This window comes from Saccostrea echinata, unplaced genomic scaffold (genome assembly GCF_033153115.1).
Source record: "Saccostrea echinata isolate AGI-Se365-2 ecotype Australia unplaced genomic scaffold, CSIRO_AGI_Sech_v1 ptg000002l, whole genome shotgun sequence".
In the NCBI taxonomy this organism is placed as follows: Eukaryota; Metazoa; Mollusca; class Bivalvia; order Ostreida; family Ostreidae; genus Saccostrea; species Saccostrea echinata.
The window spans coordinates 19,591,403-19,609,732 of NW_026889751.1; the positions used below are offsets into that span (position 1 = coordinate 19,591,403).

General features: G+C 31.6%; 1 protein-coding gene across 3 annotated transcripts in view; it reads left to right on the forward strand.

The window, feature by feature from the left end:
• The window catches only part of LOC133173920 (uncharacterized), a 42,255-nt gene extending 28,346 nt beyond the window's left edge, over positions 1-13,909 (forward strand). For all 3 annotated transcript variants that reach the window (XM_061308988.1, XM_061309002.1, XM_061308995.1), the window contains 3 exons: positions 2,888-3,103; positions 4,898-4,989; positions 13,086-13,909. In XM_061308988.1, coding sequence (XP_061164972.1) covers positions 2,888-3,103; positions 4,898-4,989; positions 13,086-13,205 — 428 coding nt within the window. In that variant the 3' untranslated portion in view covers positions 13,206-13,909. The remainder of the gene's footprint in view (positions 1-2,887; positions 3,104-4,897; positions 4,990-13,085) is intronic.
• Positions 13,910-18,330: the final 4,421 nt, after the last annotated feature.

The window sequence follows — 18,330 nt, forward strand, 5'->3', positions numbered from 1 at the left end:
GACAAGAGATTAAATTCCATGCATCTTGAAGGATCCAGCATTAATTGATTTTTTTTTCCTTCTGAAGGATTCTGGTAAAGATTTTTCATTTTTTCTCTTAATAATGGGATACTCATCTTAGCTTGAAAGGAGAAAACTGCTATGGGCTATTTTCTTAATGACTTCATATGGATTTTTCATGAGCGTGTCTTTTGTAGTGTATATGCAGACCTTTTTGGGTATATGTGTATGTTTATATGTATAGTTGTGCCGTTTAATTGCAGTTTATTAAATGTGGTCAGAAATTTGTTGGCTATATAAAGATTTACTATGTTTACATTTTATTCCTATTACCAGATTTAATTAAGCAAAAATAAAATAAGCTTGCGGAAAGTGTATTTGCTCTGTGTAATGACTTTCTAGATCGACTAGGAAACTTTAATTTCCTGAGGCCCTAGGAAAAGGTCTTTACTCTGGTGCAGACCTATCAGTTACCTGCTGAGGAAACTCAGATCAGAAATTAATTAATAAAAAAGTGAATGTGAAACCTTCAGAATCAGAATGCTGGTCTTTGATGTTTGCAGAAGACCTGAAGAACATGGGGTTTTTAATTTCTTGTCTTTGTCTTCACTGTCTCTTAGTACAGAATCAATCTACAGCCAACTACAGTAAAACATGCTTATAGCAAACACCCTTATAATGAATTGATGCTTACAGCGAAGTGATTTTCATTCCCCGTGATTTTAAAATTTATTGTGAACTTATTGGATATAATGAATTACATTTAAAATGAGTCAAAATTGTCTTGTTTTACTGTATTGATTAAAAGTGCCTAAAATGTGTACATCATATTTTTTGCTAGCTAACATCTTCCCCTCCTCAAACAGATGAAGTATGGCATTAAGAGGGGTACTGGTCCATCTGTCAGTCTAGTTTTTGTCTGTCCCTTAATTAAGACATTTTTTGTTTGACAATTATCTCTGAAAGTATTCAATGTATTTTCCTCAAACTTTGTAGAAATGTTATCTTTTCTTTAAATACATGCAGCACCTTGTATTTGCAGATTGATTTGTCAAAAAGAGTTTTAGGTTTTTAGGTTTCATTTACATTACTTCATTGACAACATTTTTGTCTAGGACACCACTTTAGAAATTTGAAGCTCATACTTTGTTCAAAAGTTGCTTGTAACCAGAAATATGTGTATTGACCTAGCTAAACCAGTCATTTACCATCAAGAACAAGACAAAGGATCTTTGGAATATTAAATTCTAAGATGTAGAAGAAACACACAGCTTGCCCATAACCAGGAGCTCTTTTATGATTTTAAGTATGCCAAGGCCATTTGGATAAGGTCAAGGTCAAATGGCTCAGAATTTGAAATCTTGCTTGGGCTATGACTTTTTTAATGCTTGGATTATGGAAGCTTATATACTTTTATACTTGCAATATAAAAATAGGGGGTATTACACTATTATACATATTGGATCTTCATGACCAGAGATGAGGGGTAATAGAACCATCAACAAATTCCTTTTCAAGAAGGTTGAGGCCACAAGGCTTTGCAGTATATATAGGGGGATTACTCCATTAGGACAGTTCTAGTTTCTCTTTGATTGTCTGTGAACGTAGGAGAGAAAATTAATATTGATTTCAATTCATGTAATTACAATGTAATTGATTTGTATAATTACAAATGTGTTTTTTGATTGATTTTCTAAAGTACATGTACTACTTTATGCACTAGTAAAATTGCTTGTCGAGACATGTTGGCCTTCTAGCTAAATGTAAAACCTAAATATAGTCATATCTCAATTAACTGAACTAATCTATTTAAAACTTTAAGAACAGCTGTACCTATTTTTCATTTATTATCTGAAAAAGAGAAAGAGAGACTGAGTTGTATGATTTAGGTTTTGCTTATAATTCATTGTCTGACAATTATAGGCAAAACCCTTCCGAACATATTTCAGCCATTATTATTTTACACTGATTAGTCAGTCGCTAATTGACAGCAGTAGAGTTGTAATTGACACTCGGTGTAAGAAATGGAGAGAGAAATGCAGCAATTTGCTACTGAATTCGAATCCTTGCTGAGAACTCATATAGCTTACCCCTGAACACTTTACGCTGATAAGTTTGGAATATGATTTATAGTCTGTGTCACTATGTCTTTTTTTTTTCAGGTTAACATAGTTATGACCATGATAACAAATCATTTTCAATGTCTGTGTTTTTGTAAAAAATGTTGACAAAGAGCTATAAAAGTGGAAAGTGAGCTGCATATTTTCTCAGCTTTAGCAAGATATCGGTAAATGCTGAATTTGAATGCAGGAGTATTTCAAAACCTGTGAAAGAACAGCCCTGGATTTTTTTAATGAAAATGAAAGCTCCTTAAATGAAATCTAAACTGTAATAGGTTTTCTATAAGTTTTCTGATATACAGTAAGACTTGTCTAATCTGAATACCACTGGTTCCAAAGATTCTGAAATTTCGAGACAGTTAAACTAATAAAACTTAATGAAGAGGACTAAAATTAACATTGTTGTAGTCAAGATTTCGGAATACACAACATCCTGATTAGACAAGTTTTACTGTAAATGTATCTCTAAAAATGTTATCGTTTAGAATTTCCTGTTTTGGATTATATGCTTGTGCATGTGGACTAGGTAAAGTTTCTGCTCATATACTTGATTTATCAGGAATGTAAAGTTTTGGAATGGTTTGGTTCAACAGATAGCGTAAAAGAGAAAAGAAAATTTATGCAGATTTTAAGAACATTGGTGGCTTGTCTGATGTATAGAACTAAATTTTATGAGAGATTCAAATCTAAGGGACTTTATGAGGTGATAAAATTGCTTTGACCAAATCTGATTACACACATTTTGAATTTTATGTATTTTTTTTTAGAAGGAGGAAAACAAGTACAGATCTCAATGAAACTAAGCACAGGTCAGGAATCTGGAAACCCCCCAGACCAAACGAACCCACCCAGCAAAATGATGGACACCATGGATAAGACGTCGGCCAAAGAGAAGAAGGACAACTTTGAGATCGAGGTTGCTGACGAGCACGGCAAAGCAGGGCAGGTGGAGATTGATTCTCCCGAGGAGGAACTTCAAGAACGTACGTATATATCCTCATAACAGGTCCTCCACGACTCAGGCTTCTACTAGCATATTAATCAGGCTTGCTGTTATATTTTTGTGTTTTAATGTTTTTTAAAAAATTTAATTTTTAACTTATTATAACCAACTACATGTGAATTGTATTGTGTTTTTGATATCATATAAATGTTTTAATTAGGCATACAATCATCTGCATACTTGTAGGATCAAAAGGGTACAAAAACAGAGTAGGATAAGAATTTGGTACTTAATTTTCAGCTTTTTTTAAAAATCATTAGGGATCACTTAATAAAGACGAATGATCTAATTTGAGGTTCGTACTAAAAAGAAAGCAAACAAAGGAATTTCATTTATTATTTTCTTTTAGGATTTTCTAATGTTTCATGTTTTTTAAAATTTATATGATGGACTGTCAGTTTTAATGGATAGAAGAAGCTAAAATTAACCCAATGTAGTCGTAAAAATTTATCACCCATGAAACGGTTTCATGGTACAGAATGTTTCAAAAGAAGTTTTTATGCACTGTTGTTTGGATGTCAATCAGTGCTGCACTCCTCTGACTTCAGAGAATTTCTGAGAGATAGGGATAAAGTGAAAAATAAGATCTTGTACGTAATATAATTGTCCTTGTACCACTATCCCCTTGATCTTCTTTCAGGCAGAAGTCAGTGTTAATGTGTTCTGTTCAAGATCATTGCTCCGTTATTGTTTTATTTCGACTCAAACTGACAAATTAAACATTTTTGACAGGCCATCTCAGTTTAGAAGATAGGGTGAATTATCTTGTGTATATTTCCTGATAAAAATGTAGGTAAGGCATTCACCTTTACTGCGAACAACAAATTTTTATTTCATTTGTAAGAGTGATATGAATCTTTAAAAGGCTATAGCTACCATAATCGTATTTTCATGGATTGGATTTCTTTCTTCAATCAGAAAAAAAAATATTAAAATCAAAACTATAGGTACTTGTACTTATTTCAGAGTTTGCAAGAGAATATGCCTGTACCTGGCTGCAAATCTAAGGTGCAAACAAATAATTGGTAATAATTTTAATTGGAAAAATCAAATTGGTATATAAAGGGTGTGGCTTTATTACGAGCTTAGTAAGTCGGGATAAAGTTAAACAAATAATAATTACACATCAAACAGATAGAGGTTAGGATTAACTTAAAATAATTCTGCATCAAAGATATCAACTTTTTTTTTTTTTTTTTTTTTTTTTTTTATAAATGTTCTACATTTTGTTACACAACATGATACCTCAGTAAATGTACCATTTTTTGCAAGATTGAAACAGAAGACAATTAATACATTTTCCTGATCAATGGGTTAGGCCGTCAAGGGCGGAAAAACAGCAGCAGAGGAAATTAGTCTTCAAGAACTTAAGTAGACAGAAGTCGTGGAAACAGGCAGTAATGATATCTGCTGCTATTTCCAGAAAATGTCTATGCAACAAGGAAATGAGGAATTACAACTGCTTTCAATGTAAAAATAAAAAATGCATACTGCACATTTTGCTGAAAAGATATTGCTGGAGAAAATTTTTAGTGTGTTTGTAGCAGGTGCTCTAGGTATATTGGTACCTAGTATACATATAGGTATTGGTAATTGCAGAAAATTGTCTTTCATTGATTCATATGGCAGTATCTCTCTATGTAGTCTGTAATTCCCTTACAAAAGGTTCTTGGTACCTTGGTACTGAAGTTAATTGTCTGGGCTTGAAGGTCATGTAGGGATAGAAGTCTGGTGAAATTTGATTCTATATATCCCAATCTCTCCTCTCTTTTAGCCACGCCCATTAAAGGCAATGTCCGTAAGACTTCAATAAGTGAGAAAGTGGAAAGGACGAGAATGTCTCAAGCCTACATAGAAACCATCAAGGTAATCAACAGTTCTCTCCCCTTACTTTTGTAGCCTCTAATTGTCTCCCCTTTTACTAACCAGTAAGCTCTCAGCAAAGCAGTAGCATGTTTTGTATAGTAAAATTATGTTACCCTAAATGGAAAGCATGTTATGATAAACATTTGGTTAAAAACTTTATAGAATTGATTTTTTTTTTTTTTTTTTTTTTTTGCAAGTCCAGCATGATTGCTTTTGTTTTCTGCATGTAGATACTGTAATTTTTATTTTAGCTACCACGAGGACTCATAGTTCAGTATCTTGCATGTTAATGTTTTTTTTTTTGTATCTGCTTCCCTTTATTAGAAGTCAATGCTTCACTTCTTCTACTTTTATCTCCTTTTTTTTTCCATTTACGTCATGGCTAACATTATTGCCTTATAGGTAAACGGATCATCAACTCAATAATAAGAAATAGTTTGTACAGGCAAAACATATCGAATGGCTACAGTAGACAGACGTCATGTTACATAATTGTCTCCTTAGAAATAAACACACTTAGGTTTCAATGGATGGATTTGCCTGGATTTACAATTGTGTACCTTTAATAAATTGTACTGATTGGAGGAAAAGCCCTGTTACATACTTAAAATCTGCCAAAAATTCCTTCTGTGGACAAACTTGTCTACTTAACAACTGAATGTTGTATATAGTTTAGACATTATTACAAGCATTTCTAAATTTACTATTAAGCATTAATTTTAATCTTTGGTGAAATGGCATTCTACCCTCCGTTTGTTAGTAAACAAATTTATAACAACAGCCTTGAACATGGTTTAATATTGAGTATGGGTGGACTATTAATCCACAAATCAGCTTTGTGAAATCCTCACTCTAAAAAGGGCAATTGAACTGGTCAAATAAAATTTTTACAAATATGAAAGGAATGGATGTCCATGCCTTTTTTTTTTGTCTATCAAATTAGAAATACTGGTATGTTTTGGAAATAAAATTTAGATTCCATATACCTTTGACCAAAGTTAATTCATTTCCCCTGGGTAAAAGATTGGTGTCAAGGTTAGGGCTTGTGAAAATACAAAAACCAATTTTCATTGTTTCCAGAAATTTTGAAAAACTATCACTATTCCCCCACCTTCTGTATATAAGACTGTTAAGGTCACTAACATTGTTCACAGATTTTAATCAAATCTCATTGATGATATCCTGAAAAAGATAGAAATAAAAGAAAAATATTTTCTATGCTGAGACCCTGACTGTCATTTAAATGAAGTCAAGGTCATCAGATATGAAAGTATGAGGTTTTTTGTCTGCGACAATTGTGAAATGTTTCCAAAACAGATTTCGGTGTCCATTGCCACGTTGTGCAATTCTTCTTACTCAAGGTCTCTTTAATTGTAGAAAAGCATGAATATGATCACATTAGGCCATGAGTTTGATACCATAAACTACAATTTATCAAAGCAGTCACTTATCTGTGAGTCAGTATTTCTTAAAATTGATGCTGCATATACACTACAGTCAACGCGGTTTCCGTATTTACCGCGAGTCCTCGCGGTGTGAAATTGATCGCGGTTTAACACAGGTAACTCAGGTAAAACCGCGTGTTCTCGCGGTACGGGTCCTCAACTAATCCACACCATCGCGGTTGCGTTATCCGTCTCAGGTGAAAAAATTATTCTCTTCATAAACGCGAGTTACCTCCCCCGACGAGAAAAAAAAAAAAAACAGTTCAGAGAAGAAAAAAAAAAATTAAAAGGATAAAACCAGTCTTAGCAGTTATTTAGGTCTCCTTTTTATATTTGATTAATTTATCTTTTTATTTAACGCCTCTTTCAAAAATAAAAAAAGAAAGAAAAGGAAAGGAAGAATGTATGATATGGAGACAACTAAATATACAATGTATATATACGTGTATATATTGTGTGTTCATTTATTGTTCTTAACTTATCCGTAATTATACATATGCATTAATTTTGTAGATCACAGTTATTGATCATCCGATAACTCAATGATTTAATTGTCAATTGAAAACAACTTTTCCTTCATTTAACCATTTTAAATAAGTAAAATAGTAGCAATATTAAAAAAAGGCGCTCAGAATAAAATCTTCAAAGGAATGGATATTTTTTCTGTATTCCTTATTCGTAATTCAAGTTTCCTTGAAAATTTTAAACTTGAGAAAGTACGTACAACATGTATACTAGACTTTTTCATGACTTCTAATCTAGTGCGCTTTGTACGGTATTTATACAGGTATATTACAAACAAACTGATTCGGGTGTAAAATATCATTTAAAAAATATATATCCTGTCTATAAATATTATCATTCAAACTTTAATTTACTTTAGATACATGTTTATTCGTAAATAGCAAGCTTCACCCTACCGGGTATTTTGATCTGAAAATTTAATGAATTTTCGGTCCATAATCAACTGATAATTCAAAAAATCAAAAACTGATTCAAAGTTAGTTTAAGTTTTCATTCGTTGATTGTTTTCTAGTGACGGTTACCCTAGTGACTGCCTTCCCATGCTCTGGGCATCACACCTTATCTTCATGCATGTGATACCCCTCCTTGAATTTACGGGTTTTTTTTTTTTTTTGTTTTGTTTTGTTTGTTTTTTAAATTATTTACATTCAATTACAGGCAAAAACTTTATTAATTGCTCAGAGGATGTTACAGCATGTGCAAATATGCAACATTCGATTTTGGAATTTAATTTACACTGATAAAATACAATTGGAACAGAAGGTTCTATGTGCCCCCGGGCTAGATTCGAGTTTGTAGTACGCACAGTCAAAACCTTGGCACTGACACAGACAGGAAGTGTTATGTAATACATATACACATACCTCTGCACAACAATAGATTAGATGTGATTTACCTGTATTGTATACCTGGACATGCAAAATTTTGCATTCATATTGAATAGGAGTCTGCTTCGTAAAACTTGAAATACATCGCAAACTATAAAATAATTTGTCCATTCTATAAGTAGCAAATTATTTTATACAGAATTTTCCATTCATTCAATACAACATTAAATTCTCAGCAACTATTAGAAAAATGAAATTTCATTCAGAAATCCTCCAGAATTTGAAAGTTTGAACAAACAGCAAGTGTTGTGCATTAATATGATATAGAAAAATAGATTTAATAAGTATCTCATATTCACATATCGACAACGATAGGAGAAGGGGGGGGGGGGGCTGGTTTTAATCAGACTGTTCATATTTACTGATTATTTTCTTAAGATATGCTATGTACATTTTGGGCATTTATGAAGTGTGTTGATTAAATAAATATATACAGTATAGTGTAAACATATACATACAGACAAGTTTCCTGAAATGTGCCTCGCCGTTTATTTTAGATTTTTATTCTTACCCCCCCCCCCCTCCTCCCACACACACTGCAAACTAATTCTCATGTTTCTCTACCCAAAATTAAAGTGTGTAATTTAACATCCATTCCCTTAAATGATTTAAAAGTTTCAGTTTCGTGAAACCTTTCTCTTTGGTTTCAATAATTACTCTGACAGTCCCAAGTTTTTGAAGATCGCCGACCTATAAAAAAAGAAGACTTTTAGTGTTATTATTTTTTTTAAATTCTTTATAAGAGTTTAACGATATTTTTGTGATTTCAGGATTGCGTTTCATCAGTTGATATAACCTACAGTACATGTATGATGGGTGATCAAAGTGTCAAGAACAGCTACTGAAATATGGTCATGCAGTTTTTACAGCTTGAAAACACGGTTATCGTAAAAGGGCTTGATCATCTCGTGAATTTTCCGAGAACCCATAGTCTTATTGTGGGCGACCGATAGGATTTGCTACCTGTACGCCCCACTGCACACGCTGTGATTGTGTAATACATGTACACGTGTTTGGTCAGTTTCAACTTATTTAGTTCATGATCGACTTCTCTGCTTAATTATCAGTTGAGAACGCAACCATTTAATTCTTTTAGTTTTATAAAAATGACTAATGTCGACTTCATTTAGAATATATGAACATGATGAACAGAGCTGGGTTTTTTTTTCATTCAGGCCCATAATTCTAACGAATTAGGTGGTGATCAATATCGTTAATTCAAATATTCGGGATTATTGTAAATAAATAATATTTGAACATGTTGGAAGAGGTATTTTGGCGTGATATTTTGTGTTTTCATTGTATTTTTTTTTCCAGTGATATACACAATGCAATTTTAATTCGAAAAAAAAAACTGCAGTAATACTGTATGAAAAACTATTATGATGAAAAAAGGGCGTAATATAAATCGGATCGATATTTACTACAATAAAAAAAATTACGTTGATTTATAGATCTCCTCAATATAATTCAGGTTACTTATTAGAAACTACAATAATGATAATATTTTAATAGAATAAATGCCAAGTATCATTCAAATATCACCCTTAAGACTAAAAAAAAAAAAAAAAAGATTTTATAAATTATTTCGATAATTTTAAAGCTACATATGGCGTATCTGAGCTAAAAAATAAAAATTCGAGATTGTTTTAAATTTCTAATATCTATGAAACGCGATCGATTTAAATAAAATTGCGTAATTTACAGGAAAGTCCTATCTTTATATAAGGTAATAAAACAAATAGAAAGATCTTTTTAATTTTAGTAAGCCTGATATCAGAAATACGCCATATATGACTTTAACATGTTTGAGCCAAATTTAAAAAAAAACGATCTTATATATTCACAATTAAATATCCTATATTTGACATTAAGGATTATCGACTTCACATTGAGTAAAATACGGTAGAACACACCGTCACGGTAATCTCGTGTCCCCGCGATCACCGCGATGATAAAACCGCGACGGTGTATCGCGGAAAGGATTAAAACACCATCGCGGGGGCGCGGGAAAATACGGGATCCGCGTTGACCGTAGTGTACATGTATTACTGAAGTGACTGGCATTTAACAGGTCGAGACCACTAGATTTTCTGACGTCAGCATAAATTTGCATGTAAATTAGCTATATGTTTACTTTACTGATTGTTGAATGAGTCGCAGTGCATTATGGGCTACTACAAGTATCAATACGAACTCAGTTGTGTTGAAAATGAAGAACAACTTGAATTGTTCCTTGGAAACTTATTTTCAACTCTTTTTTGATATTCATGAAAGAAATATTGAAAATGATGTATAAGTTTCCATTTCTATGCTCACTTTTACAAAATTTGCAATGTGAAGCCTATATATATATATCAACTTGTAATACATCGGCGTAAACCATTGTTCAAAGAGACATGGGAGCTATTGTGTCGATAAAGCATTGAGTGTGTTTTTTCACGTGATACACATGATCATAGTTTTAGACAGCAGTACAAGGTGCGCAATTATTATTTAACTCCTCAATATCATCAAAATGTTTTTATGCACACGCAAACGTCAACGCGTTTGTACGGTATTTGAAGCAACTATTAACCATCTAAAACAATTCAGATATCAAATGTGAGCATGGAACAGTGTCTTTGGCATATAATCTTTCAATTTTAGCATTATAAAGTTAAAAAGAAGCTGTACGGTTTTTCCGGTGACCAACTAAATATTATGCAGTAAACCACAAAAAACCACGTCACTATTGAATCATAAACACGTAGTAGACCGTCATGCTTTTTGACTCGTTCAATTGATTGGAGAATGGGTTTGAAGAAAACATTGTCACGTGTTGAAAAGTGCCTTTCATAAAAGGTAGTGTACCCGACCTGTTTAAGGCCCAAATGCCTCTTGTTTGCCTTATTTTAAACTCTCCTGGTAGAGATGTCACATGCATCATGTCAAAACATGGTTGAAGCTAAATAGTTCCTTATTTCTCCCATTGGATTCAGGCATTTCCATAGGAAACAGGAGCTTATGTTTTTTTGAGATGAAACTCAGCATGTTGCCTTTCGGATTGTACCAGATTTATGAACACAGGAGTCTTGTTGATTTTTTGGTATGTTGTATTTAAGGAGGGATGGTTATAGACCCTTACTTGTGACTTTTAATTGCAAGCACCTGTTCAACTTTGATGATAAGAACTTGCTTGCCTTTCCAGATGACCATTTGTCTTTTGGTACCATTCTAAAATTTTTAGAAAGCATTGTTTGACAAGTTCTGAAAAGGAGTTTTTCGAGAAATTTTGGTTTAAAAGAGGAGCATCTGATTTGTGTATTTTTAGTAATACATATTTTAATACTCAGGTGTGGAACATATTAATCTTATATATGAAGTCAGTAATTTAAAAGAATTTTTCAAAATGCAACTGAATAACAGATTTTTGAAACTCAGAACACAAGCTAGATAATACCAAAACAAAATAATGACAAGTTTACTGAAAAAAAAATTCTATGAAATTCTTTCAAAATATCTAATCTGTAATTGGGAATTACAACCAGATTCTATGATAATACTGTGTAATACTCAGTGGGAGCACTTTTCATAACACAATCCATCTCCTACAAGCACAGGACAAGGTTACATCTGACGTCAGGGAGTTTAATAGCCGCATACAAGCTTCTTGAATGAAAACAGATTCCAACAGAAGTGTATAAAGAATTGAGAATGAAATGATTTTATATTTGCCTGTAAGGAACCTTTGAATGATTGGTTTTCTTGAAGAAGGTATAAAAGTATGGAAACTAAAGGACATGCTGCTTTTTGTGGGGAGAATTATGAGTGATGGTGTGTGTTTTAAGTCGGTGATAAATGGTTTTAAACCTCTCACTGAGGGGGTAATGATGACTTGATAATGCTTTATTAGTTGTTAATGAGGTGGTTAACCACATCTTTCTTCATAAATCTAGTGACCAAGTTCTCCCAGTCGGGATATATGATTATTCTCATTTTACCATTCAGTAAAATAGTTTGTCACTGTCTGTGTGTTTGTTGGTAACCATAATAATGAAATTCATTGGAAAACTTTCTATTGGCAAAATTTAATCTTTGGAATTACATGTAAAATTTTAGTAAGATTCATTTTTAAAGATAGGATTAAGGCCACTGTTGTGAATATTTTGGTCCATGGGCCTCTCATTTTTTTAATATTTATATAGTTGTACATCATTCAAGACATTTTAAACCAAAACCACATCAAGTTTTAAACTAATTAATTAACAATAACCTCAATAAAAACAAACTTTTTTTTTACAGGGAAGTTTTTCCTATTGACATTTTACGTGTAATAAATTCATGTAAACTACAGATTCACAAAAAAAGAGAGAGTTCAAATATTGCATTTTTCCAATATTTTACATTATTTGATATTTTCATTGATACAAATTATTCAGCCAAATACCAGGAGTGTATGTCTTTTAACAGTTTTTAACTTTGGTTTAAATTTTCTGCCCAAACAGGACAAAGACCTTGAAAATTACCAGAATTATAAGGTTAAGAATTTTTGTTTTGCCTTGGACTATAATAATTAAGCTCTGTCAGATTGGATAAAATGTCATTTGCCATCTGAATTTCATTAGATGATTAAAATCAAAATTTTAACTGCAACATTAAGATATCCAGAACTTTTTAATTGTATTTATCTTTTTCTTATATATACTTACATACCAAAAGTTTGGGTCCTCAACGAAACAAAACACCCATTTAGCTTGTTCCATTTATTTTCTACAGAAATGTGTTGGGTTTGCCTCACCTTCTGCAGACTTGAAGAAGCTGACATATTTCTGTAATCAGTCCATAACAAACCTAATAATTAATAATTTCAGATGTAAAAATCAAATGTTTAATGAGAATCCTCTGCATTATTTCATTGTACATAATCTCGTCAAATTAATTGTTTTATGCATGACTGATGAGATTGCACATGAGATTGATAAACAATACCTGCTTTGACATAATTACTTGTAAAACCCAGGATAAATCTCATATGTACATATTTTTTTACTATTTTTAATGACTTGCTGTAGAATGCATATGGCAGTCACTGAATGAACATGTGCGTGTAGTTGCATAGCTGGTAGTACCCCTTTCCTGCAATGGATGCATGGGGTACCTCAAATTATACATGGTTAATAAATAAACATGTCAATATTCATATTGTTCTTAAAATACAGAGAAGCAGTTAACATGATTTTCAAATATATGCTTGTAGGAAAATGCTGAAAAGAGGAAAAAGCAATTTGAACAGATGCTGGACGAGCATGCAGAAATAGTTCAGGAAATTGGAAAAGCGGGGAGCAGGGAGGATTTAGAGGACCAGAGAGACCATTGAACCCTCCCAGCATCTATCCCCACCCCTCAATCAAACCACTGTGGCAATGAACAACTTGGAAGACAGCATGCTATATTAAACACATGTTATTTTTTAAGGGATCACATTTAGTGGTTTTTTGTGATAGAAATGGCCATCTGATATAGAGGCTTCGTCATAGAGGTGATTGTCAAACAAGAAAAAGACCATCATTTGCAGTTATTTGTAAACTTTATTTAGACTCTGTCATTAACTGAGCGGAAAGGAAACTGCCATTAGATATCATCTACTCCATTTTGTCTTCCAGACAACAGTTGCTAGGAGACAGAACACTGTGATAATTTTATCGCCATGATGACAGATTATGTCACCATGGTGACAAGTTGTAATTATTGATATAAACGTCTTTAGTTTTCAACATTCAGAGATGGCCAAGAATCTCATCGGATATTCATTATTAACTTAAGAAAAGTATTTTTGGCCATTGCTTCATTTATGTTGCAGGATGTCTGCAGCGATTCTTAGAAGTCTGTCTTGGGTCTGAATTCATAGAAGTGCAATTTCATCTTTTTGTAAGGAGTTTTTCTGAAATGTTAACAGCTATTATATTCTGTTTGCATTCAATCTGTCGAAACAAAACCATTAAGAAATTCACCAAAAGACAAAAACTATTTTTAGAGTTGATTCTAGCAACCTCAATGGTTTTGTTGTATTAGAATACATTGTGTGCTTACATGTATATAATTATGACTGGTATGTTTGTGTCTTATTTACTAGCATGTTTTAAGCTTAAATCATGTTTTTAACATTAAAAAGGAAACATTTTTCATCCTGTTACACAGAGTGAATGTCTTGTTGATAAGGTGTGAGAGTGTCATTAGTTTTAATAGATGCTCACATTTGTAATTCACAAGATAATTGTGAGCTATTGTTTGCATATGTATAGGGTCCATATATATACTTGAAGAAATTAGAGAAGATAGTTTTTAATCAACAAGGGTATGACTTTTTTTGAAATACATAAAATGTAGATAATTTTGTAATAATACTGAAAATGACTTCAGCTTGACTGTAGATCTTAAGGATATAACACAAACAATTTTTTTTTCTTCCAAAATTCAAATATCTTTGCCTAAATATGTGTCTTTCTAACTAAAGAAGTGATCTCTGTTTACTTAAACAACTTTATGTTAGGCCAAGCCACATAATTTGGTGAAAAGTGGGAAAATGTAACTTTACAGTTCAATATAATTTTTGGAAAGATTTAGAAATATATAAGTTTTGTTACTATGAAGTTGTTGGGAACATCTTCAAGTCTATTTTTACATTTTACACAATTCAAATGTCCTGATTAGATTTCCATTGAAAGAAATATTGAAAAAATAACAATTTAACTCTTTTGTGTGGGAGATGAGAAAATTTGTTTGTGGTATGTATCTTATTGGAATCACATGCATGCAAAAATACATGTATGTACTTCTTTTGTGTTTATAGAAATGTTCTGTCTTTACAGGTATATTGTATTGAGCAAATTTTAGGCAGAATAAAGATGACTTATTTCACTGTAAAATTTAAGGCTATAGTTGTATTGAACAATGTTGCAGCTACATATGTATAAAAAAAATCATGTTGTTATACTCAAACAGCTATGCAGAGGAAAATTCAACAGACAGCTTTTCCATTTCAAATCTCCCCCACAAATTTTTTTCTTACACATAATCTATTGCAATATTAACTTTTGATGACTCGATCTCTTATGAATTTTGCTTGATTCAAATGTAGTTTGCAGAATTTTAATGAAATGAAAGTGCACCATAAATTCAAATATAGATTCAAATATTAAAGGCAAGCTGTAGGATTAATGACTTTGGCCTTGAGATCGTAATACGAAAGAATTGCAATCTTGATGGCGCGACACCTGTTTGTAAAATGTATTGATTTTTTTTAGCCTGTGACCATTAATCATTACAGATTAAATAAAGTTACTTATTATAGATATAATCACCTTCTTAATCTTTTTATTTCCGAGATATAAATTCTATATTATTCTCTATATTGACGTAAAGAAAGCAATGTTTTAGTGGTTTATCCATTCCTGCCAATGAATACATAATGTTACGAATGATCAGGCCAACAGAAGTTCAGCACCAGTAATTATTCTATGGATTGTCTGTTCACCTATTCAGTATGTGTCAACTGTTTCATTAACTTACATGTTTATCTGTTCTGGGTAATTTAATTGTTCATATATACAGTTGAACTTAAGTATCTCAAACACAGATATCTTGAATACCATGGATGTGTCAAAGTGATTTAGAAATCCCAATCCCTAATTCTTTAAGTATTTTAACCTTGATATCTCGAAACCCTCGGATATCTCGAAGTTTTTTCTTGGTCCCATCAAGTTCAAGATAATGAGGTTTGACTGTATTATGGTCTTCATACTTCATACATAGATAAATCAGGCCTGACTATAACCTGAGAAACTGACTTCAGTCAATATTTCAGATTTGTATCAATTTGAAAAATACTTTTCTTACAGCCTTTGAAATAATTTTGAAAAATAAAACAAAATTTTCATCATATGTTTGTATTTGATTATTACACAAATTTTTAGAAAAATATTTGTTGACTAAAAATCAGGATATTCAAAATTTAAATTGTGACTTAAATCCATTCTCAGTTTAATATGCTCTTGGGGCCAGGTTGTAATGCTTAAAAGTATCATGGGTAGACTTGATCTAGGCCTAATTGACATTAGTAAATGAAACATCCATCTCTATTTTGGGATGATGAATGCGGCTCATTTTCAAATTTTACATGTTAATCTGAATGACACTTTTCAAATAGTACTATGTGAGTTGACCTTGACCTATGTAGGGTTAGAAACTCCCTAAAATTACAACTCGCAAATAATTGCAAGTACCAAGAAAGTGAACTCGCAATTTTATAAGACTACTCGCAATTTCAATATTTATAAAGTTAAATTTATATGAATTAAATACATGTAACTTAAGGAAAAAGTAACTACTGTACAATACACAAAATACAACTACAGTGTGACTTATTTAAATTACTGATTTAAATCAAAAGCATTGTGTTCTGTCATATTATATAATTTTGCTACAGTTTCAATGCAAAAAAAAAATCAACTCGCAAGTTTTTGCGAGTTACCTAATTTTTAACTCGCAATTTGGGAATTCTAACTCGCGTTTTGCGAGTTGTATATAGTGAATTTCCAACCCTGCTATGAACTTGAAATTATTAAATGAAACATTTGTGAATTCTTTGTCATCTGACAAGACCATCTTTAGCAGTTTCTTATCATTTTATGTTTTATAGTTACAATGAATTCAATGGCTTACGTATATGTAAGTCTATTTAAAAGCAGTTGACAGTGTAAAAACACAAAGAAAGAATGACACAGTGATATCTTGTAAACGATGAATTCAATGTCTTTAATTTTCAGTTTAGTATCAAAATAATCTGCTGGATGAAATGGTAAATAGACATTAAGACTTGATCCTCACAGTGAAAACATGCAGAAAACAACAAAAGAAAGAAATATAGCAGTATGTATTACAGAATCCTAATACAAAGAGAAAAATTAATCAACAAGAATTCTCATAAACCAAGTCAAACATAATCTTCCAAAACAAAAACACCCCACCCCCACCCACACACAACAAACAAACAAAATTCAAAATTTCAAAAATATGAAGCTTAAGGGCCATAACTCTGATTTTAGGCTAGTGATGCCTAAAAATTCAATAAAAGATATATGAATAAAACTCTTTATTACATTTTCAACAGTGAAATACTGTGATTTATTTATTGAATAAAAGTGATATTCTCTCACAGTATGAAAGTATACCAAAATGATATTCTCTCACAGTGTGAAAGGATATCAAAGTAAGTAAAAAATAATTTCTGGCCTGTCATAAGATAGAGATAGTAACTAAGCATCTTGATAGAGCTAAAACTGCAAATTTCTTCCCAAATATGTTGCTAAAATCCATGATATGTAATGTTTTCAATCACACAACTGCTAAGCTACGATCGACGTCTCAACCACTCAACTATGACGTCAAGCCTATGACACTGTGTTAAGAAAAGACAGAGGCAAAGGGAAAATCAAAGAAAATGTAATAAACAGAAAATTCAATGTTTTGTAGATGAATATGGAATTTATTTCACTCGTGAGACAGGATTTTTTGATATTTTCACTCGTGCTTCGCACTCGTGAAAATATCAAAAAATCCTGTCCCACTTGTGAAATAAATTCCATATTCATCTACAAAACATTGAATATCCTCTATATATATATATAATGGATACATGTAAATTTCAATGAAGTAGACTTCTGACAAAAACAAGCAAAGAGGTTTTCATAAAAAGAATATAACAGTGAGAGATAAAATAAAAATGCATATAAAAGGGGGAAAAAATCACAAAGAAAATGTTATGATGCTCAGGATAAAAATATAATATAAGAGACCTGGATTTGTATCCCTGATAGAACTTTAGGTGTCAATTTATTCTGACACATCAACAAATGAAAGAAAAAACATCATAATCAAAAATTGTTAATCAATACTTTATACTACATTTCAGTACTGGTTTATTCAACCAATACAAAGTAGTAGAACACAACATTATCCTTTGATAAACCAAATATACAGATATCTTATTGTTACCTAATTTTAGAATTAAAGATATCTTGGACAGCAGAAAACTTTAATTACAGAAAAATCTTATGGTATTTAATTTTTATTGGAAAATATATGATCAAAATATTAAGATGATCAAATCTCAATGCAACATGCATATACAAATGTACAGAAGAACTTTATATTTATTATTTTATACATAATGTATGGGATGATGATCTCTGCACCCTTTCTATGTACTATTTTTTTCAACTCCAAAATTAATAATATATATATAAGATACATAATGTAGCATGAGATGTCTTTATAGATACTGATATCAGAGAAGCTAACATTCCTCAATGAATTAAAATACACCTGAGACATTTAAGTCACTTTTAGTTTGAGATCATACTATAATAAGTACAAATTAATTCAGTCAATATATAAAAGGATAATTTGAAAACTAAATATTAATTAAAAGCACCATTAAAAAA